Genomic DNA, 18,759 nt, shown 5'->3' on the forward strand with positions numbered 1-18,759 from the left:
AAAACTCCTTGCAAAGATGATTTATTACAGAGAATCTCCGGTCACACAACACTGAACATCACGTAAAAGGTGGAATTCCAGGGTGCGTGTGTGCCCCCTCTTTTGCGGAATACAGCTTTTAAAGAATCCAAATCAGTAAGAGAATACCTATTCCTCCTCCCATCATGAATAAGTAAAACAGATTGGTTCTCACACAATATGTTACATAATATTATTTTCGTACACATTCCGCAGCTGTGTTCATCTTTTTAGACAAAATATACTCTCAGGGTACTTTTCGTACTTTTTTCCCAAAACAATATCTCACAAACAAATTGAACTGGATTTAGAGTGGCCATGAGTGATGGTGCTCTCAGGGTATGTGTGTGGCAAAATCTGTTCTCACGAACAGAATGTGTGTGCGCAAAACACTGAGAAGGAATTTTTAGACAAAAACAAGGTTAAGGTCAAATTATACTGAGTTCAACACTATTTCACCTACTCTACACATCTATAAAACATTTCAACATGGTTAATATATGAAATAAAGAATTAAAAATGTTAATAATGTATAACAGCACATAGCCAGTGTGGCTTTCTCAGCAGGCATCGTTCAATGCTGCAAAACATTGTAAAGACACTTGCCAGACACTCTCAAACCCTCCTAATACACTCTAACCGTTTTTCTCAACACTCTCAAACCAAAGATCAGCTGCTTTATTATTATTTTTTACCTCTCAGACAGATCATCCAATCATCATGGAGTAGCCGAGTGTCTGGGCTCCAGACGCTGAGTCGGAAAAAGTCCTGCATTTATCCAATTACCGTCCAGTTTTGCGCAGTGGAACAGCCCACTCCACGAAGCAGCGTCCCACTGTGTAAATAAATAAATAAAAGAGCCGTGGCACTGCAGGGATGAATTAGAAGGAAGTTGTGTCAGTTACAGTATTTGTGATAGTAGCAGAGGTGGGAAATCCAGGTCTAGAAAGTAAAAACCCTGCCATAGTTTATCTTTAGCCCCTTGTGCTAGCTAGCTAGCTCCTTAGCAGGTAACCGAACACCTGGGAAGCTAGCTAAGGAACTCGTTAGCTAGCACCTGGGGCTAAAGCCAAACTATGGCAGTGTTTTTACTTTCTGGACCTGGATTCTCACCGTTAAGCAAGATAAGGGCCTTAACTCTTTGACTGCCATGGACGTTAAAAAAGGTCAAGTAAAAACCTACGGAGGGCCGCCAATGACGTTAAAAGACGTCATCCAATTATTTTTTTTATTTTTTTTGAGACGGGTGGAGGAAAGCCTTGGCCAGCTGTGGTGAAAGTTTCAAGCAGATCTAGTTAGCCTAATGACTATTTTTGGCCCCTAGATGGCAGCAATGACTCTCTTTTGACAAGATTGGGTAGGCGTCAGTAGAAGACGTGAGGCGGAGCTAGAGGGGACAATGGCTGGGGAAGGGAAGAGAATATGGCGACCGGTTGCAAGCAGCTCACGCTTGAGCAGTTTTTTTCAAAGATGAAAAGCATCGACCAACGCTAAAGAGCACATTGATGACGACGATGATCATCATCGATGATGATGATGGTGACTCCGAGGTTGGAAGCATTGACGCGGCAGTAGAAGACGTGAGGCGGAGCTAGATGGCTGAGGAAGCGAACAATGGCGACCGGTTGCAAGCAGCTCACACTTGGGAATTTTTTTTCAAAGACGAAAGGCATCGACCAACGCCTAAGAGCACATTGATGACGATGATGATGATGGTGACTCCGAGGTTGACGCCGAAGTTGGAAGCGTTGACGCGGCGGCTATGACGACGTCATAAAGGTTCACCGGCTAGCGATGCTAACACCGGAAAACACGGAGCACAACCGAGCACTTCTGCACAGGCGGACGTTCAATCGGACGACGAAGAGTACCCCGAGTCCAATGCATATTCATCGGAGGAGTGGGTACAGTCTGCTATTTGCTATTCCCCGGAAAAAAAGGCCGTCAAGAAAGTGTAACGTCTGCACGCGAAAGGGACAATCGCAGTGAAACTACTCTGTTGTGCAAATCCTGCTCCCTCTCCTTGCACGCAGGGGAGTGTTACAAAAAGAAAAACTGTATTTGAAACATCCACATAATTGTAAATAGTACCACAGTTGCACACATTTGTAAATAGTTTGCAAAATTGTTTTGTCAAATTGTTACACTGTTGAATGGAAATAAACGTATTTTGCAATCTAAAAACACTTTTTCATTGTTGGTGATAATGTTTTACAGAAGTAAAGCTCTATTTACAGTAGGTGTTTGTGGCATCATTCATGGACAAAAACAAGTGTACAATTCACTAGAGTGCATGAAATAATATCGTTTCACAAAAAGCTCTTTTTCTCCGCTTTTTGTTTCAAAACAGAGCATTTCGGTGAAACTAACCATTTTCTATTGTTGATTACTGAAGAACGGAATAAGGTAGAAACAAAAAAAAAATTCTGATGAAAGATGAGAGTTCAATCTTTCATTTGGTAGTATAAACACAACATTTTCTGTGGACCTTGAAAGATCAGTCAAAATGCTTAAATCGGCTGGCACTGGCGACATCCCGTTTCTGAAAACGTCTGGCAGTCAAAGAGTTAATAGTTAGTGGCTTTCATCTCTAATTATTAACAATCATGTTATCCTGAGAGACACACGGGTACAGAAGTTTGCCATAGTAGGGTTTAAATGAGAACATGGTTTTTGTTACGAATGACAAAAAACGCATTGTGTATTGTGATTTCCAGCACAGACTCTTGTCCAAGCTGATTACAAGCAAGCAAGACTGCAACTACCACTTTGATAAGAAAGAAAAGCACATCATAACTGCTATGTGCAAAGAAACACACATCTATGTTCCCTTTGTTCCCCTGTTAATATTTGACTTTACGTTTGTATATTTCTATTTATGCATTATTCTCAAGCATCCTTTATTTGCCTTGCAGGGACAATGGAATATCGTCCGTGATAACCCAGGAGCTCAGCTTTCAAAGTTGCAAAAGGATCAAAACCAGAGTATTTGGTAAATTAAAATGTCAAGTACCTAGTCTGAGTCTTATAATAATGATAATGACATTATTATTATTATTAATATTATTATTGTTGTTGTATATACATTATTTTTAATGACAATGCAAACATTGTGAAATAATAGTAAACATGTATTGGTGCAGATGTTGACCCCAGCCACAAAAAGCCACTCTACTTTGAAAATCCAGAAGATAAATCCCCATACCAGACAAAAGATGCTGTAAAGAGCACCCTAAGGGATCTCAAGTCGTTGACAGGCTCTGACCATGGTCAAAAGAGGACTAGCCTTTTCGATAAGCTAGTGTCGACCCTACGTAACCTGAGGAATGAGACTCTGAACCAGATGGTCCCTGAGATGCTGCGTTCATCTAAATGGCTTACTTGGCAGGCCTTGCTTCAGTGTGGAACTCCAGAGTGCACCAGTGCTATCTTTCAAGCCATCAGGAACCCTGATAAGATGGCGCTCGGAGCTGATGCCCTGGTGTTTGTGCTCAGTCTCCAGGCAAACCCTGATGCAGCACGTGTCCGAGATATGCTCAGCATGGCTCAGTATAAACAGAGCAAAGCCATCATGTATGCTCTTGGCAACACAGTAAAGAAGTAAGAACAGCAATCATGCATTATTTTTCTATTGCCTACTCGGTCGGGATAATGGTAATGTCTGGAGACTACACTCTAAAAACAGTTAGTTCAAAAATAACCCAACTATGGGTCAAAAATGGACCGATCGTCTACTTGGGTCGATTTGACCCGACTTTGAGTCAAGAAATAGGTCTTACAGCATAAAACAACTCAATTACAACAACAAAAACAACTAAATATTGGTCAGGTCCTTTACTTGGGTCAAAAAATTGTGTCATTTTGTATACAACCACCCAGAAAGTTAGATCAAATTGACCCATAAAGTCAGAGGTGGCAAATCCAGGTCCAGAAAGTACAAACCCTGCCACAGTTTGGCTTTAGCCCTTTGTGCTAGCTTTTTTGGGGGGGCTAAAGCCAAACTATGGCAAGGTTTTTACTTTCTGGACCTGGATTTGCCACCTCTGCATAAAGTTGATCGGTCCATTTTTTATCCCTAATTGGGGTGCATTTGACCCAACTGTTTTTAGAGTGCAGGGCTAATGGTAGAGATTACTTCAGTGGCCACCTGCAAGCTGCAATTTGATTGATGTGAACGGGACAAGTGGATCAACGATATATCACTATACATCAACTGTCTAATATTCAACTACCTGAATCACAACACTAACAATACCCTCCACCGTATGCTATTGCCTTGCTCTCGGTACTACAATAAAAGTTCCAGTTTTAATGACAATTGTTTAACACCTCAAAGAAAACATCTATGTTGCCACAGGTTCCATCAAGGGAAGATAACCCCTGAGGTCATGGCTGCGTCAGAGTTCATGTGGACACTATTAAGTAACTGCTCAGGAGAAACCAATGATGATTCTGACAATGTTCCACCTGATTCTGAGGCAATGTCCTTCCTTGTATTGAGGGTATGGGTGATCAAACTTGTCTTATGCTGTTTATAGTAGGGCTCAACCGATATAGATTTTTCTGAAGCAGATTGTGATATTTGGCAGGACAAAAAAAAGTGTTGTTCCAATACCATTTTTTGGCCCTTGATACCGATTCCGATACCCAGTTTTGCCGTATCGGCCGATGCCGACACTGTAACGTTACCTAGTTTTTGGTGTTTTTTTTTTTACAACATGAAATAACTGCCCTGCCATTGGTTCAGAGCATTCAAGGGCCAATAGGATATCTGCAGTAAACACGTCACACGTCAGTGAATGTCGTTCACAAGTAAGACACAAGATGCTGCATCCAAAGTCTTATATTAGTGTCGGAAATACTGTAATGGTATCGGCATGTTACTTGTTAGTACTTGCCGATACGACTGTATTAATGCAGTATCGGGGCCTCTCTGGATACTGGCATTGGTATCGGAACAACAGTCAAAAAAATCCTAAAAATAATATAATAACTGGTTAATTAGCTAATCGTTTTTAAAAACACGTGATGAATACAATAACATATTTTTTGTTCCCTGAAAGCTTACAACATATATATGAATTACAGGTAGAACATTTGATTCTTTTACAAAACTTTTTCTGAACTTTACAAAAGAGAGAAATTTTCAAGTATAACCCCATGTAAAAAAGAAAAGAAAAAAAGAAAGTATGAACTGATGAATTTAGCTTTAGATTTAGGCCATAAATCTAAATAATGATAACAAATGTATGCAGTACATGGAGAAAGATGTACTGTAATTCCCAAAAAATCCTTCTGTCAGCCAAGCTCGTCCTTTACTTCTCCCATAGCTTCTGAACAGCATGTACTAGGGATGTAACGTTAGTGGCAATATCGTGATATCTCGAAATTAAAACTAGCACAATATCGTCGTCGTCATGTTACTATATTAAAAGCAGCACATCTGTTAAAAAGGTCAGTTCTAACTGGTGACTAGTTTTTAGTACAGTTTAATTTTCACAAGGCATGTTTTGGCCCTGCTATGTTTAAAATCCACACTAATGGTCAGATGAAGGGAAACGTAATATGCTCGTGAACTGAGTTAATATGTGGAGGAACTCAATGTGTGCGAGCATTAGCAAGTAAGTGCCTCAATAATAAGTTGCTATTAGAGATTGTAGGTTGTTTGTATGCATTGCTGTTATGTACAAAAGCACAATATTGTGTTATTTTTAGTAAGAGCTCTTTTTCTTTCTTTTTTTACAATATTGTGACCTTTTTTTTATATCACCAAGCTCCCCATAATATCATGATAATTATCGTATCGTGACCTTTATATCGTGATCATATCGTAATGTGAATTTGTGATGGTTGGATATTGTTACATCCCTAGCATGTACTGTACTATTTCATGAGGAAATAAGCTTACAGTATGTCAGGGTTTTATATAAGGCCAATAATTATTATTTCAACAAGGTCTAATAACGGTCAGTATGTATGAGCTGATTAATTAATCGGTTTGGGCCTATTTTTAAATGTTTGGATTCTGTGTTTGATGTCCCCTGTGTTGATGTTTGATGCTTTTTGATTACCAGGTTGTTGGCATCATGGGTCGAGCTATGCAAACTGTCAGCCCTGATCTAATTTCCTCCATTATGAATTATGTCAAAAGAAGTGACATTTCATTGTCAAACAAAAAAGCAGCTATTCAGGCTTTCAGGCAGATGAACATTAATGATGAGGTATGTGGTATTAAAAGGTGGTCATGTGAAAATTTTCTTTGTTTATGTTACATGAAACAGATTTAAATGACCATAATCGCACGTTTGTTTCTATTGACTGGCATAATAACACCAAAGTCACCATTTATCATTTGTTCATGGACAGATCAAAGACTTCCTCCAAGAGGTGTATCAGGATCCTCTAGGTCACGTTGAGATACGTATTGCAGCCTACTTGATCCTGATGAAGAACCCAGACCAAGCTTTTGTGACAGATTTGGTGACCAATATAGAGGTCATGGAGGATGATCAACTTAAGAACTTTGTGTTTTCCCACCTAAAAAATATTCAAAACTCAAAGGAGCCGCAAATGCACAAGTGAGTATTTAAGAAATCTATTTATCTAATTTCACAGACTGGTTGTTAAAGTTTGGTCCGAACTGATAAAGACTATATTTGGTCCCGGTCAAAACAGAGTAAACTTTATACTCAGAAGAGAGTAAAATATTCCAAAACAAAAACACAACAAAACTCAACAGTTGAGGAACAATCACAGAACTTTCAGAAGAACCCATGCCGCTTCTACTTGGTGTCAATATATTGCAGGTGTCAGGTGGAATCCTCGTATCTAAATTTTTAGGTCTTCTTTGAGACACATCAGCAATATGGTAGCTACTAGCTAACAGTAAGTGTACCATAGCTCATGTTGTAGAGTCTTCCATTCTGAAGTTTGTGGGCTCGTTCCTCACCCCTTGAGCGTTTTGTTATTGTTGTTATTGTTTTTTTTTTTTTTTGTATTTTACCTTCTTACAAATGTAAATATTTAGTCTGTTTAGAAAGGGCACCGAAGATAGTCTTTGTAGAGTAACATTTATTCTATGAAATTTAATGTGTATGTTTACGAGCTGTGGGCAGTGTCCGAAAGAACAAGTTCATGAACATCACAGCAGTCCCAAAGTGAGTCTTCTGTAGGATATTTGGCCTCTCCCTTAGAGTGAGAAGCTCAGGCATCTGGAAGGGGCTCAGGGTTGAGAAGCTGATCTTTCACATTATGATGGAGCCAGATGTTCAGACATCTGGTAAGGATGCCTCCTATAGTATTTCAGATACGCAGTGCTAGGAAGAAGAAAAGGTAAAAACACGCTGGAATGACTTTCCCAGCTGTCCATAGAACATCTCAGGATCCCGCCTGAAGAGTTGGATGAAGTGACTGGGGTAAAAAAAAAAAAGTCTGGAGTTCTAACTGCAAAAGACACAGTCTGATATTCTGGCATCACTGCAACCAATTTCTATTCCGACTCACTTTCATTTTCAGACCACATGCTAATAACTTTTCTACCAAATGAACTGTTTCTAAAGTCAACCTCCCTTGTGTCAGCTCACTTCACAAAAGTGAGGACATTAGCTCAGATGCTCTTTCCACTTTATCAGTAGCCTCACCTGCATTCTCTCTCTCACCCCCGATGAACTGGTTACCCAATTGCTATCATCAAAAACTACCCCATTGACTAAGAATGTGATGTCAGCTAAGTTGCGAGTGTTGACCGGTGATCGAATACTTTTGGAAACATAGTGTATGTTTTCCGGTGGTTATGGATGAATTAATAATTGTTCGTTTACCGCATCAGAGACTGCCAATTTTTGTGGGCGTAGCATGCCCATCTATTGCATCTTTATAGGAGACAGAGATAACTGATAGCTTACATCAGGGGTGCCCAAGTCCAGTTCTCGAGAGCCCTTATCCAGCCAGTTTTAGATGTCTCCCTCCCCCAAAACAGCTGAATCAAATGATCAGCTCATCATTAGCAAGCTTTACAAAAGCCTTATAATGATCCTGATCATATGAATCAGGTGTGTTGGAGATGGGAAACATTTCAAACAGACTGGTTAGGGGATTTCTAGGGCTGGACTTGGGCACCCCAGTCTTACAATAAAGGAGCCTGTGAAAAAAAACAAAAAAAAATGTATAAGACAAATCCGTGGAATGTACATTCCTGATATTTTCCTCATTTATTTTTCTAAAGGTACAGGGAATATATTGAACTCGCCTTGCAAAATCGACTGTTAACCACTAATGAGGTCATTGATGGCAAGTCACGCAATTACAAGATTGAATCGCCTGTGGGTTCAGTAAGCGGAAACATCATCTTCAATGCCACAGATACTTTACCCAAGGAGGTTTTTTTGGAGACAATTCTCAAAGTTTTTAACTACGAAATCGTTGAGGTATTCTTACAAGTGTATTTTTTATGGTGTTGTGAAATCTAAATGTAAAAAAAAAATTTTTTTTCAAGTTTTGGGTTGAGGGAACAGGATTCCAACCAACAGTTGAAGCTCTTTTTGGAGAGAATGGCTTCTTTCCAGATTCCATTTCCAAAGTTATGTGTTGGGCAGGTGAGCAATCCCAGATGATCAAAGATGTTTTGCACAGAATGGCCCGAAACAAAGATGAAACTAAGAGACAGGTGACTTGTTTTCCATGTATTATTTTTCTGCAACTTCATCAGCAAAACATTTTACAAGAAGGCCAAAAAACTAATGTATACATGGGACTCTCTCTCCAGCCTTCGCAGGCACTTCTGAATGACATCGCAAAGAGTATCCAGAAGCTCATTAAGGATGTGCATTCTTCACCGACCCCTGAAATCACTGCCTATCTTAAGCTTTTGGGAAACGAGATTTATGTAAAGACCAGCGAAATAAGAAAGATGGCAGAAACTCTGTTCTCATACTTCTATGTGTTCTTCCACGTTCTACCACCTCAGGTCAGATCATGAACGCGATCCTTGCAAAGTGGTAGTTGGAGGATGAAATGAGATTTAACAAAAGCATCTTGCCTTAACAAATCTCATTTGATTTACACCTGGGATGTGTGTACAGTATGTTATATTGATATTAGCCACATGGGTTCATGTAAAGTAAGTTAGGGTTTCTTGAATCAGTTAGCATGCACTTACGTATTCTATATTGTCATGTTCTGGGGTTTTTGGTTCGGGTTTTGTCATGTTTTCCTTGTGTCCTATGTGTCTCTTGTCAGGTTAATGTGTTCCCCTGTGCTTGTCATCCTGGTCCCTGGTGTCATCCAACCAGCTCCCTCTGCCACATGTGTCTTGTCCAAGTGTCTCTCGCTGTCTCGTTAGTATGTGTATTTCGTTCCTTGCTTTCTTTCAGTCCTTGTCGGTTCATTGTCGATGCCACAGCCTTGCCATGTCCTGTCAATAGTCTATCTAATTGTTTCAAATTTTTAAAGCAAATTTACTGAAAATGAGCAAAATGGACATGCGAGTTATGCCCATTTCCATCTGTTCTCCTTTTGCAAAGGTTGAGGGGACTCCACCGCTGTAAGTGCACCATACACCATGTGATCCACCAGTATTTTAAAAGAAGAACAAGAACAGGAAGGGAATGCACTTTGCGATGACGTCGTATGAGTTTTCTTTTGTAATTTTTGATAAACCAAAGCATTTCTTTTCTGTTTTCCATCTAAAATTGCATTAATTATTACGCCTTTAATTAATTCCAAAAAGATTTCTGTTTCGTCGTGCCCCCAAACATACCTTACTTTATCGTCCGCCATTGCTTTGTGACGTAATATCTGGTCAAAACGTGTGATGTGTATTTATTTGCAAAACCTGTCTCCATAGTCAGAATTAGCATTTTCCTTTTTTCGTTATGCTTCAAAATCCACCCCCTCCAAGCGTAAAAACTTTTTGGGTGAATTTTGGGCCCTTTTTCGAATTTCTAGCGTTTCCATTCAGTTTTATTTTGCATTTCTTGAAAATTCAAATAAAAATGGATGGATACAAACCCCACTAATGTTCTTACCTCGTCGTGTTCCTGGTTTAGTTGTTGCTTTGACTTGTGTTTTTGAACTTTGTTGATTTTGTTTTTGGATGTTAAGTACCTCATTTGCCTCTTTGCTTAATTAAATCCCTTTTTTTTATGGGCTGCGTCCCTGCCTTGCCGTTTTGCTTCCCGCACTTGGGTCCACAACCACGCCACACTTGACTTATATGAATTCCTTCCATGCGTGGTGATATGCTATTTTCTTAAAAAAAATAAAAAATAATAATGTGGTTACTCCTCATTAACTCACCATATTGTAACAAAAATTACAAAAACTACTAATCCAACCATCCATTATCTGTACCGCTCATCCTCACTAAGGATCCAACCTTCAAGCACTCCTACCTTTTCAACTAAAATGTTCTTTTGATCCTCTGTTGTTTTGTGTTTCCATCTCCAAGGACATCAAAGTCACACTTATGACAAAGCAACGAAAGAGCAACTTTTAATTTAAAGTTGTTATAGAGGATTCTGCGGCGAATGAGTAGCCCAAGAGCTGTTTGTGGTTTTCTCAATAGTGCGCATGTGCAAAAACACCCCCCTCCTCCCTGCTTTTTACACAGGAACAGTAGCGTAAATAAACAAACTGTTGAGCTGCATTGACGCTGGAGTCATTATACAGCTTTACATATTTAACAAACTCGCAGTGGCTGAAAAGACTCGCTCAAAATGACTTCTGTTTGGCTTCACTCTTTCAGTCCTTGTCCCCTCCATTCAGCAAAAACGGTCTTTCTTTTACAGCTTGGTGGTCCTTTATCCTTCTCTGCCATTGTTGGTTAACTTTGAAAACACACGCAAGGAGCTAGCTTCAGTAGGAAGAAGCTACGTACGCTGCCGCTGGTCTACGCAAGCTATGTACTCGGGGCACATATGCAAGAAGCGTGATTGAGAAGCCAGGAGCCAATCAGTAACAGAATCTAAAATTCCCCGCCACGTCTACAGTTTATGAATAATATATATATATATATAAATTTGTTAACCATAAGTACAAGTTTGTTACAGGTCGACATGATTTTTAAGTGAATCAGAAAACTTAATTTGTCAAATCCTATCTAATACCTTTAATACAATCGTTTACAAGCATGCTGGGAAATGTGTGGCTTCACCATCACTACAGTAGTAACTGCTAGTCAATGTCAGTGTAAGAGACAGTTCTCAGACTCACAGATGTGTGTATGATTTAATAATAGCATAATCATAATAACAAGACAAGTAAATTTTGTGTAGCAAAAAACATCCATCCATCCATTTACTACAGCTTATCCGGGGTCGGGTGGCAGGGGCAGCAGCTTTAGGTGGGAAGCCCAGACTTCTCTCTTCCCGCCCACTTCAACCAGCTCCTCCGGTGGGATCCCAAGGCGTTCCAAGGCCAACTGAGAGACATAGTCTCTCCAGCGTGTCCTGGATTGTCCCCGGGGCCTCCCGCCGGTGGGACATGCCCGCAACACCTCTCCGGGGAGGCATTCAGGAGGCATCCGAATCCGAATGATCAAGCTTCTCACCCTATCTCTAAGGGAGAGCCCGGACACCCTGCGAAGGCAACCCATTTCGGCCGCTTTTATCCGGGATCTTGTTCTTTCGATCACGACCCACAGCTTGTGATCAATGGTGAGGGTAGGAACGTAGATCGACCGGTAAAACCATTTTTGGCTCAGCTCCTTCTTCACCACAATGGACTGATACAGAATCCGCATCACTACAGACGCTGCAATGATCCGCCTGTCGATCTCCTGCTCCATCCTGTACTCATTCGTGAACATGACACCATGGTGCTTGAACTGGTCCACTTGGGGCAGGATCTCATCCCCGATCTGGATAGGACATGCCACCCTTTTCCAACTGAGGACCATGGTCTCGGATTTGGAGGTGCTGATCTTCATTCCAACTGCTTCACACTCGGCTACGAACTGCTTCAGTGAGAGTTGCCGATCACTGCTTGATGAAGCCAACAGCACCACATCTGCAAAAAGCAGAGATGCAATGCTGAGGCCACCAAACTGGAACCCCTCAACGCTTTGGCTGTGCCTAGAAATTCTGTCCATAAGTGATGAACAGAATCGATGACAAAGGTGAGTCCAACCCTCACTGAGAATGAATCCGACTTACTGCCGGCAATGCAGACCAAACTCTGACACCGGTCATACAGGGACCGAACAGCCCGTATCTGGGGGCTCAGTACGCCGTACTCCCGAAGCACCCCACACAGGACTCTCCAAGGGACACGGTCGAATGCCTTCTCCAAATCCACTAAACACATGTAGACTGGTTGGGCGGACTCCCATGCACCCTTGAATACCCTGGGTGTACAGCTGGTCCACTCTTCCACGGCGGGGACGAAAACCACACTGCTCCTCCTGAATCTGAGATTCGACTTCCCGACGGACCCTCTTCTCCGGCACCCCTTAACAGACCTTACCAGGGAGGCTGAGGAGTGTGATCCCTCTATAGTTGGAGCACACCCTCCTGTCCCCCTTCTTAAAAAGGGGGACCACCACCCAGGTCTGGCAATCCAGAGGCACTGTCCTTGATGTCCATGCGATGTTGTAGAGGCCTGTCAACCTTGACAGCCCCACAACATCCAGAGCCTTTAGGAACTCCGGGTGGATCTCATCCATGCCTTGTTACCCAGGAGCTTTCCAACCACCTCAGTGACTTCGACCCCAGAGATAGGTGAGCCCACCTCAGAGTCCCCGGACTCAAAGGAAGGCGTGTCGGTGTAATTGAGGAGGTCTTCGAAGTATTCTCCCCACCGATTCACGACGTCTCGAGTCGTGGTCAGCATCACCCCATCTCCACTATACACAGTGTTGATGGTGCACTGCTTTCCTCTCCTGAGATGCCAGATGGTGGAACAGATTTTCTTTGAAGCCGTCCGGAAGTCGTTTTCCATGGCCTCGCCGAACTTCTCCTATGTCCGAGTTTTTGCCTCAGCAACCGCCGAAGCTGCATTCCGCTTGGCCAGCCTGTACCTGTCAGCTGCTTCCGGAGTCCCATAGGCTAAAAAGGCCCAATAGGACTCCTCTTCGAGCTTGACGGCATCCGTTGCCGCTAGTGTCCACCAGCGGGTTCGAGGATTGTGGCCACGACAGGCACCGACCACCTTACAGCCATAGCTCCGATCGGCCGCCTCAACAATGGAGGCGCGTCACATGGCCCACTCTGACTCAATGTCCCCTGCCTCCATCGGGACAAGAGAAAAGCCGGAAGTGGGCGATGAAACTCTTTCTGACAGAGGATTTTGCCAGACGTTCAGAGCAAACCCTCACAGCACGTTTCGGTCTGCCAGGTCTGACTGGCATCTTCCCCACCATCGGAGCCAACACACCAACAGGTGGTGATCAGTTGACAGCTCCGCCCCTCTCTTCACCCCAGTGTTCAAAACATGCGGCCGCAAATCCGATGACACGACTACAAAGTCGATCATCGAACTGCGGCCTAGGGTGACCTGGTGCCAAGTGCACATATGGAGACCCCTATGTTTGAACATGGTGATCATTATGGACAATCCGTGACGAGCACAAAAGTCCAATAACAGAACACCACTTGGGTTCAGATCAGGGGGGCCATTCCTCCCAATCACGGCCCTCTAGGTCTCACTGTCATTGCCCACGTGAGCGTTGAAGTCCCCCGGCAGAACGAGGGAGTGCTCTCAAGCACACCCTCCAAGGACACCAAAAAGGGTGGGTACTCTGAAATGCTGTTCGGTGCATAGGCACAAACAACAATCAGGACCCGTCCCCCCACCCAAAGACCGGGATGAACCCCAAAGTACAGGCGCCAAGCCGGGGGGCAATAAGTATGTCCACCCCTGCTCAGTGTGGAAGAGAGTCCAGCCCCTCTCGAGAGGATTGGTACCAGAGCCCAAGCGGTGTGTGGAGGAGAGTCTGACTATAACTAGTCGGACTTAATCTGCCTCAAACACCAGCTCGGGCTCCTTCCTCGCCAGAGAGGTGACATTCCATGTCCTAAAAGCTAGCTTCTGTAGCCGGGGATCGGACCGCCAAAGTTCCCGCTTCAGCTCGCTACGCACTGTTGTCAGAAGGATTCTTACTTTTTACGTGTTCATGATGTTGATTATCAAAACATACAATGAGATCTGTGAAATCAGATATTTCCTTAAGGATTTATTATCACAAATTTGTGGACAGAGAGAAAATGCAGTTGAACCCACGCCATCTCTTCTCATCTGTGTCGTTCCCTCCTCCGCTCTTTGCTAATATCCTTTGTCCTCCAAAGTCCCTCCTCTCTCTCGGCTCACCTCCCAGAGTCACATGATGTTAAACAGGAGATCAGATAAGAGAGTTTAGTTGCCTTTCAGAGAGAGAGACAGACATCCTGGCGCTTAGTTGTAAAACAAAGGGATCTAATTAACACATTCGCTTGCCCCCACCACATGCTCTCAGGAATGTAAAAAGAGAAGATCACCCCCTGACATCATTTGAATTCTCACACAGAACTATACTAAGTAAATCAAAGCAATTACTGTATGTCCAATTCTAAATAGTTATAACTAAATCAAAACAGTTATAATTAAATTGAAACAGAAGATGCACTTTAGCACCCAACCCCTTTGGCCCCTCCTACAGGTGGTGAGCTCATAAGAAGGGGTCCGGACCCACGTTGCCTTTTCGGGCTATGGGTGAAGGTACGGCCACCAGACGCTCGCCTTCGCTCAGTGACCCGTGTCCGGGCAAAGGAAACCAAGATCCAAAATTTGTACTCATCATAAGGGGTCTGTTTGAGCCATGCTTTGTCTGGTCCCTCACCTAGGACCTGTTTGCCATGGGTGACCCTGCCAGGGCATAAAGCCCCAGACAACATAGCTCCTAGGATCATTGGGACACGCAAACCCCTTCACCACGATAAAGTGATGACTCACGGAGTTGCAAAATCATTTTGTATACAGCACAAGCCAAAAGTTTGGACACACTTTCTTATTCAATGCATTTACTTTATTCTCATGACTGGTTATTTTGTAGATTCCCACTGAAGGCAAAACTATATATGAACTAATGAGTTATGCACTTGACAAAAATGTTTTATATTATAGATTCTTCAACATTACCATGGCGACGCAATTCCCCAAAAACTCCCAAAAAACTCCCATAGGAAATGAATGGAGAAAGGGGGAACAAATTACAGATCAAGCACCTTTTTCCAAGACACGCTGCGCGCGCATACGTTATCCGACCGATATGAATTTTAGCTCATTTTGTAAGAATTTTTCCCATCTTTAGCTCAGTGTCGAAATCTTTTTTTAAGAAATGAAAGCTCTCCCCCCTGTGCGGGTTCAAAGACAGTGAGCAAACAGCAGACAAATAGCCTTCTCCCATTGTTGTGTATTGCGTTGGTTAGAGTGGACTAATTAGCCATCCAGTGCCGGGAACCAAATAATGTATTTGAAAAAATTTCACTTCAACTCGTCACCATGGCCACAATCTTTTCTCACTAGACGTCAAATTCTCACATTTTGTAGTCACGAGTGTCTTCTTTTAGACAAACTAACTTTTATTTGGCTAAGGTGTCATTTAGTACCTTTATTTTCACTTTAAGCCAGGGGAAGTCGGACGAACTCGCCTATCTCTTCCATGTTAATTTGGGCGACCTTTTCCTCTTTATTTCTGATAAATCATAAGTTTTCAACCTGCTCTCATTTGGTCATTTTGCATCCGATTAAAAAAATGAGAACATGCTCGTGTTCCCCAAACCCTTGCCGTTCTAACGAGCCATTTCTTGAATCTGTATCTTGAACCGTTAAGTCGTGAGAGGCTTTCGTTGCAGGTGTGCGTCTGTCATACAATATCAATAGAATGTTGGTGCGTGAATTCAAGTGTGTCCAACAAGTTCTAATCAAATGCGTGTGCGCTCTTAAAGTGACAGTAAGATATTTTTAGTTGATGTCGATTATGGTAAACTTCCACATTTCTTGACCGATTTCAATCGTTTGAATTTTATACTGTTCAGCTCATTTAAATAAAAAATAAAAAATACATTTAAAAAAAAAACATACACAAGATAATTATTATTATTTTTTAAAGGCAATGGAATGGACTGCTATTTAAATAGTGCTTTTTTTTTAGCTATACTGCCTGGTCTCTCACGTCTGCAGAGCAACTGCCTCAGCCAATCATCTCGCTCATCTCAACTCAACCCCTTTTTTTCTTGGTGTACTCAAGGCTTGGCACATTTACGGGCGGCCATCTTGGCCAATTGATTAGGTACACCCAGGATACTCGCCACTCTGCTCGCCATGGGCGGCGGCCATTTTGGCCAATTAATTAGGTACGGCAAGGACTCTCTCCCCCTCGCCCACCCGGGTCGGCGGCCATCTTGGCAAATTTATTAGGTACGCTCAGGATTCTCGCCACTCCGCTCGCCCAGGGCGACGGCCATCTTGGCCAATTGATTAGGTACGCCCAGGATACTCGCCACTCTGCTCGCCCAGGGCGGCGGCCATTTTGGCCAATTAATTAGGTACGGCAAGGACTCTCTCCCCCTCGCCCACCCGGGTCGGCGGCCATCTTGGCCAATTTATTAGGTACGCTCAGGATTCTCGCCACTCCGCTCGCCCAGGGCGGCGGCCATCTTGGCCAATTGATTAGGTACACCCAGGATTCTCGGCACTACACTTGCCCAGGGCGGCGGCCATCTTGGCCAATTAATTAGGTACGCCCAGGATACTCGCCACTCTGCTCGCCCAGGGCGGCGGCCATTTCGGCCAATTAATTAGGTACGGCAAGGACTCTCTCCCCCTCGCCCACCCGGGTCGGCGGCCATCTTGGCCAATTTATTAGGTACGCCCAGGATTCTCGCCACTCCGCTCGCCGAGGGCGGCGGCCATCTTGGCCAATTAATTAGGTACACCCAGGATTCTCGCCACTACGCTTGCCCAGGGCGGCGGCCATCTTGGCCAATTAATTAGGTACACCCAGGATTCTCGCCATTACGCTCGCTCAGGGCGGCGGCCATCTTGGCCAATTGATTAGGTACGCCAAAGATTCTCGCCACTCCGCTCACCCAGGGCGGCGGCCATCTTGGCCAATTATTTAGGTACTTCAAGGACTCTCGCCCACCCGGGTCGGCGGCCATCTTGGCCAATTGATTAGGTATGCCCAGGATTCTCCCCACTCTGCTCGCCCAGGGCGGCGGCCATCTTGGCCAATTAATTAGGTACGGCAAGGACTCTCTCCCACTCGCCCACCCGGGTCGGCGGCCATCTTGGCCAATTTATTAGATACGCCCAGGATTCTCGCCACTCTGCTCGCCCAGGGCGGCGGCCATCTTGGCCAATTAATTAGGTACACCCAGGATTCTCGCCACTCCGCTCGCCCAGGGCGGCGGCCATTTTAGCCAATTAATTAGGTACACCCTGGATTATCGCCACTCTGCCCACCCAGGGCGGCGGCCATCTTGGCCAATTAATTAGGTACGGCAAGGACTCTCTCCCCCTCGCCCACCCGGGTCGGTGGCCATCTTGGCCAATTGATTAGGTGGAGCAAGCAGCAGCGAAGCTGTTGCTTGCGAAGCACGTATCAATATCCACCCTAGAAAAGTGGTTTGACACAGATAGAGAGGTAAAGTACACCAACATTTGGCAAACATTTGTGCAAACGGTTCAATAAAAACGGGATGAGGTTGACTAACCATGATAAAAACTAACAAGCGAGATTGAAACTGGAGTAAAACTGAGACTAGATTTAGAAATGGTGGATACAATTAACACTAGTTGTAGCGAAGCATCATGATAAACAATCAATAAAACATCCAACGATATAAACAATAAATTCAACAACAACAACAAAAGTCTTCTAGTGGGGTTATAATCCAGCAATAAATATCACAGCTAAAACGCTGTAATCGTGGATCCAAGCGCTTCTTTGATCAACTAAATTTTGTTCAGTGTCTCTGCAGCTACAGTTGTTAGGGACCCCTGTTTTATATTCTTGTAATCAATTAGCTTGTTATTTGAATAAGCACCTGTCGGGAATGACCTTAATTGCTCTGATTGAATTTACATGTCAACAATTCTCTGCCAATGTTGATATTGCAGCATGAGACTGCTGTAAAAAAAGAAAAAAAAGAAATTCATTTGAATAGTTCTCTTTTATAATTTTCAGGAAGCCCAGAATGCGTAGCTGGTGTAAAGATGCATAAATGATAGATGGAAAAATGTGTATAGCCAGAAAAGCATGCAACTGCGAATCGATGTCTCGAAATGAATGATTATGAAGCATATTTGTTTTGCTTGACTTTTGTATGTGCAGGTTGACCTGGGATTTATGCCTTCTATTGGGTTAGAAATCATTACCCAAATGGGTGTTCATGCTCCAGATTATGTGGAGGCGGGGCTTGAGATGAACATGTACCACGAGCACTCCTTCTTTTTTTTTTTTTTTTTTTTTTTTTTTTTGGGAGATCTCAGTATTGATCATTTGAAATGTCATCATCATTGTTCTCCCTTTTTTTTTTTTTTTTTTGTTTTTTTTTTTGTATGTGTGTTTGTGCGTGTGTGCGTGCGTGTGTGTGTGCGTGCGTGCGTGCGTGCGAAAAAAAAAAAAATAAGAATTCCCATACCGTTCACCTAAACCGAACACTTCAAAATCCAGCCAGAGTCGTGGGGCCGCCAGGAGACCCAAAGGGGGACCAAAGAAAAGAAAGAAAAGCGAAGCCCAGCACCGACCAGACACCACCCACC

General features: G+C 43.2%; 2 protein-coding genes across 4 annotated transcripts in view; both read left to right on the forward strand.

Moving 5' to 3' along the window:
• LOC144056786 (apolipoprotein B-100-like) overlaps positions 1–10,294 on the forward strand; it is a 28,648-nt gene extending 18,354 nt beyond the window's left edge. The window contains exons 4-12 of the mRNA XM_077573850.1: positions 2,934–3,010; positions 3,162–3,618; positions 4,376–4,520; positions 6,093–6,239; positions 6,385–6,596; positions 8,243–8,444; positions 8,513–8,683; positions 8,783–8,983; positions 9,540–10,294. Coding sequence (XP_077429976.1) covers positions 2,934–3,010; positions 3,162–3,618; positions 4,376–4,520; positions 6,093–6,239; positions 6,385–6,596; positions 8,243–8,444; positions 8,513–8,683; positions 8,783–8,983; positions 9,540–9,563 — 1,636 coding nt within the window. The 3' untranslated portion in view covers positions 9,564–10,294. The remainder of the gene's footprint in view (positions 1–2,933; positions 3,011–3,161; positions 3,619–4,375; positions 4,521–6,092; positions 6,240–6,384; positions 6,597–8,242; positions 8,445–8,512; positions 8,684–8,782; positions 8,984–9,539) is intronic.
• LOC144050565 (apolipoprotein B-100-like) overlaps positions 1–18,759 on the forward strand; it is a 107,166-nt gene that overhangs the window by 22,524 nt on the left and 65,883 nt on the right. The window lies entirely within an intron of this gene.

The sequence above is a fragment of the Vanacampus margaritifer genome, chromosome 1, assembly GCF_051991255.1.
Source record: "Vanacampus margaritifer isolate UIUO_Vmar chromosome 1, RoL_Vmar_1.0, whole genome shotgun sequence".
Lineage (NCBI taxonomy): Eukaryota > Metazoa > Chordata > Actinopteri > Syngnathiformes > Syngnathidae > Vanacampus > Vanacampus margaritifer.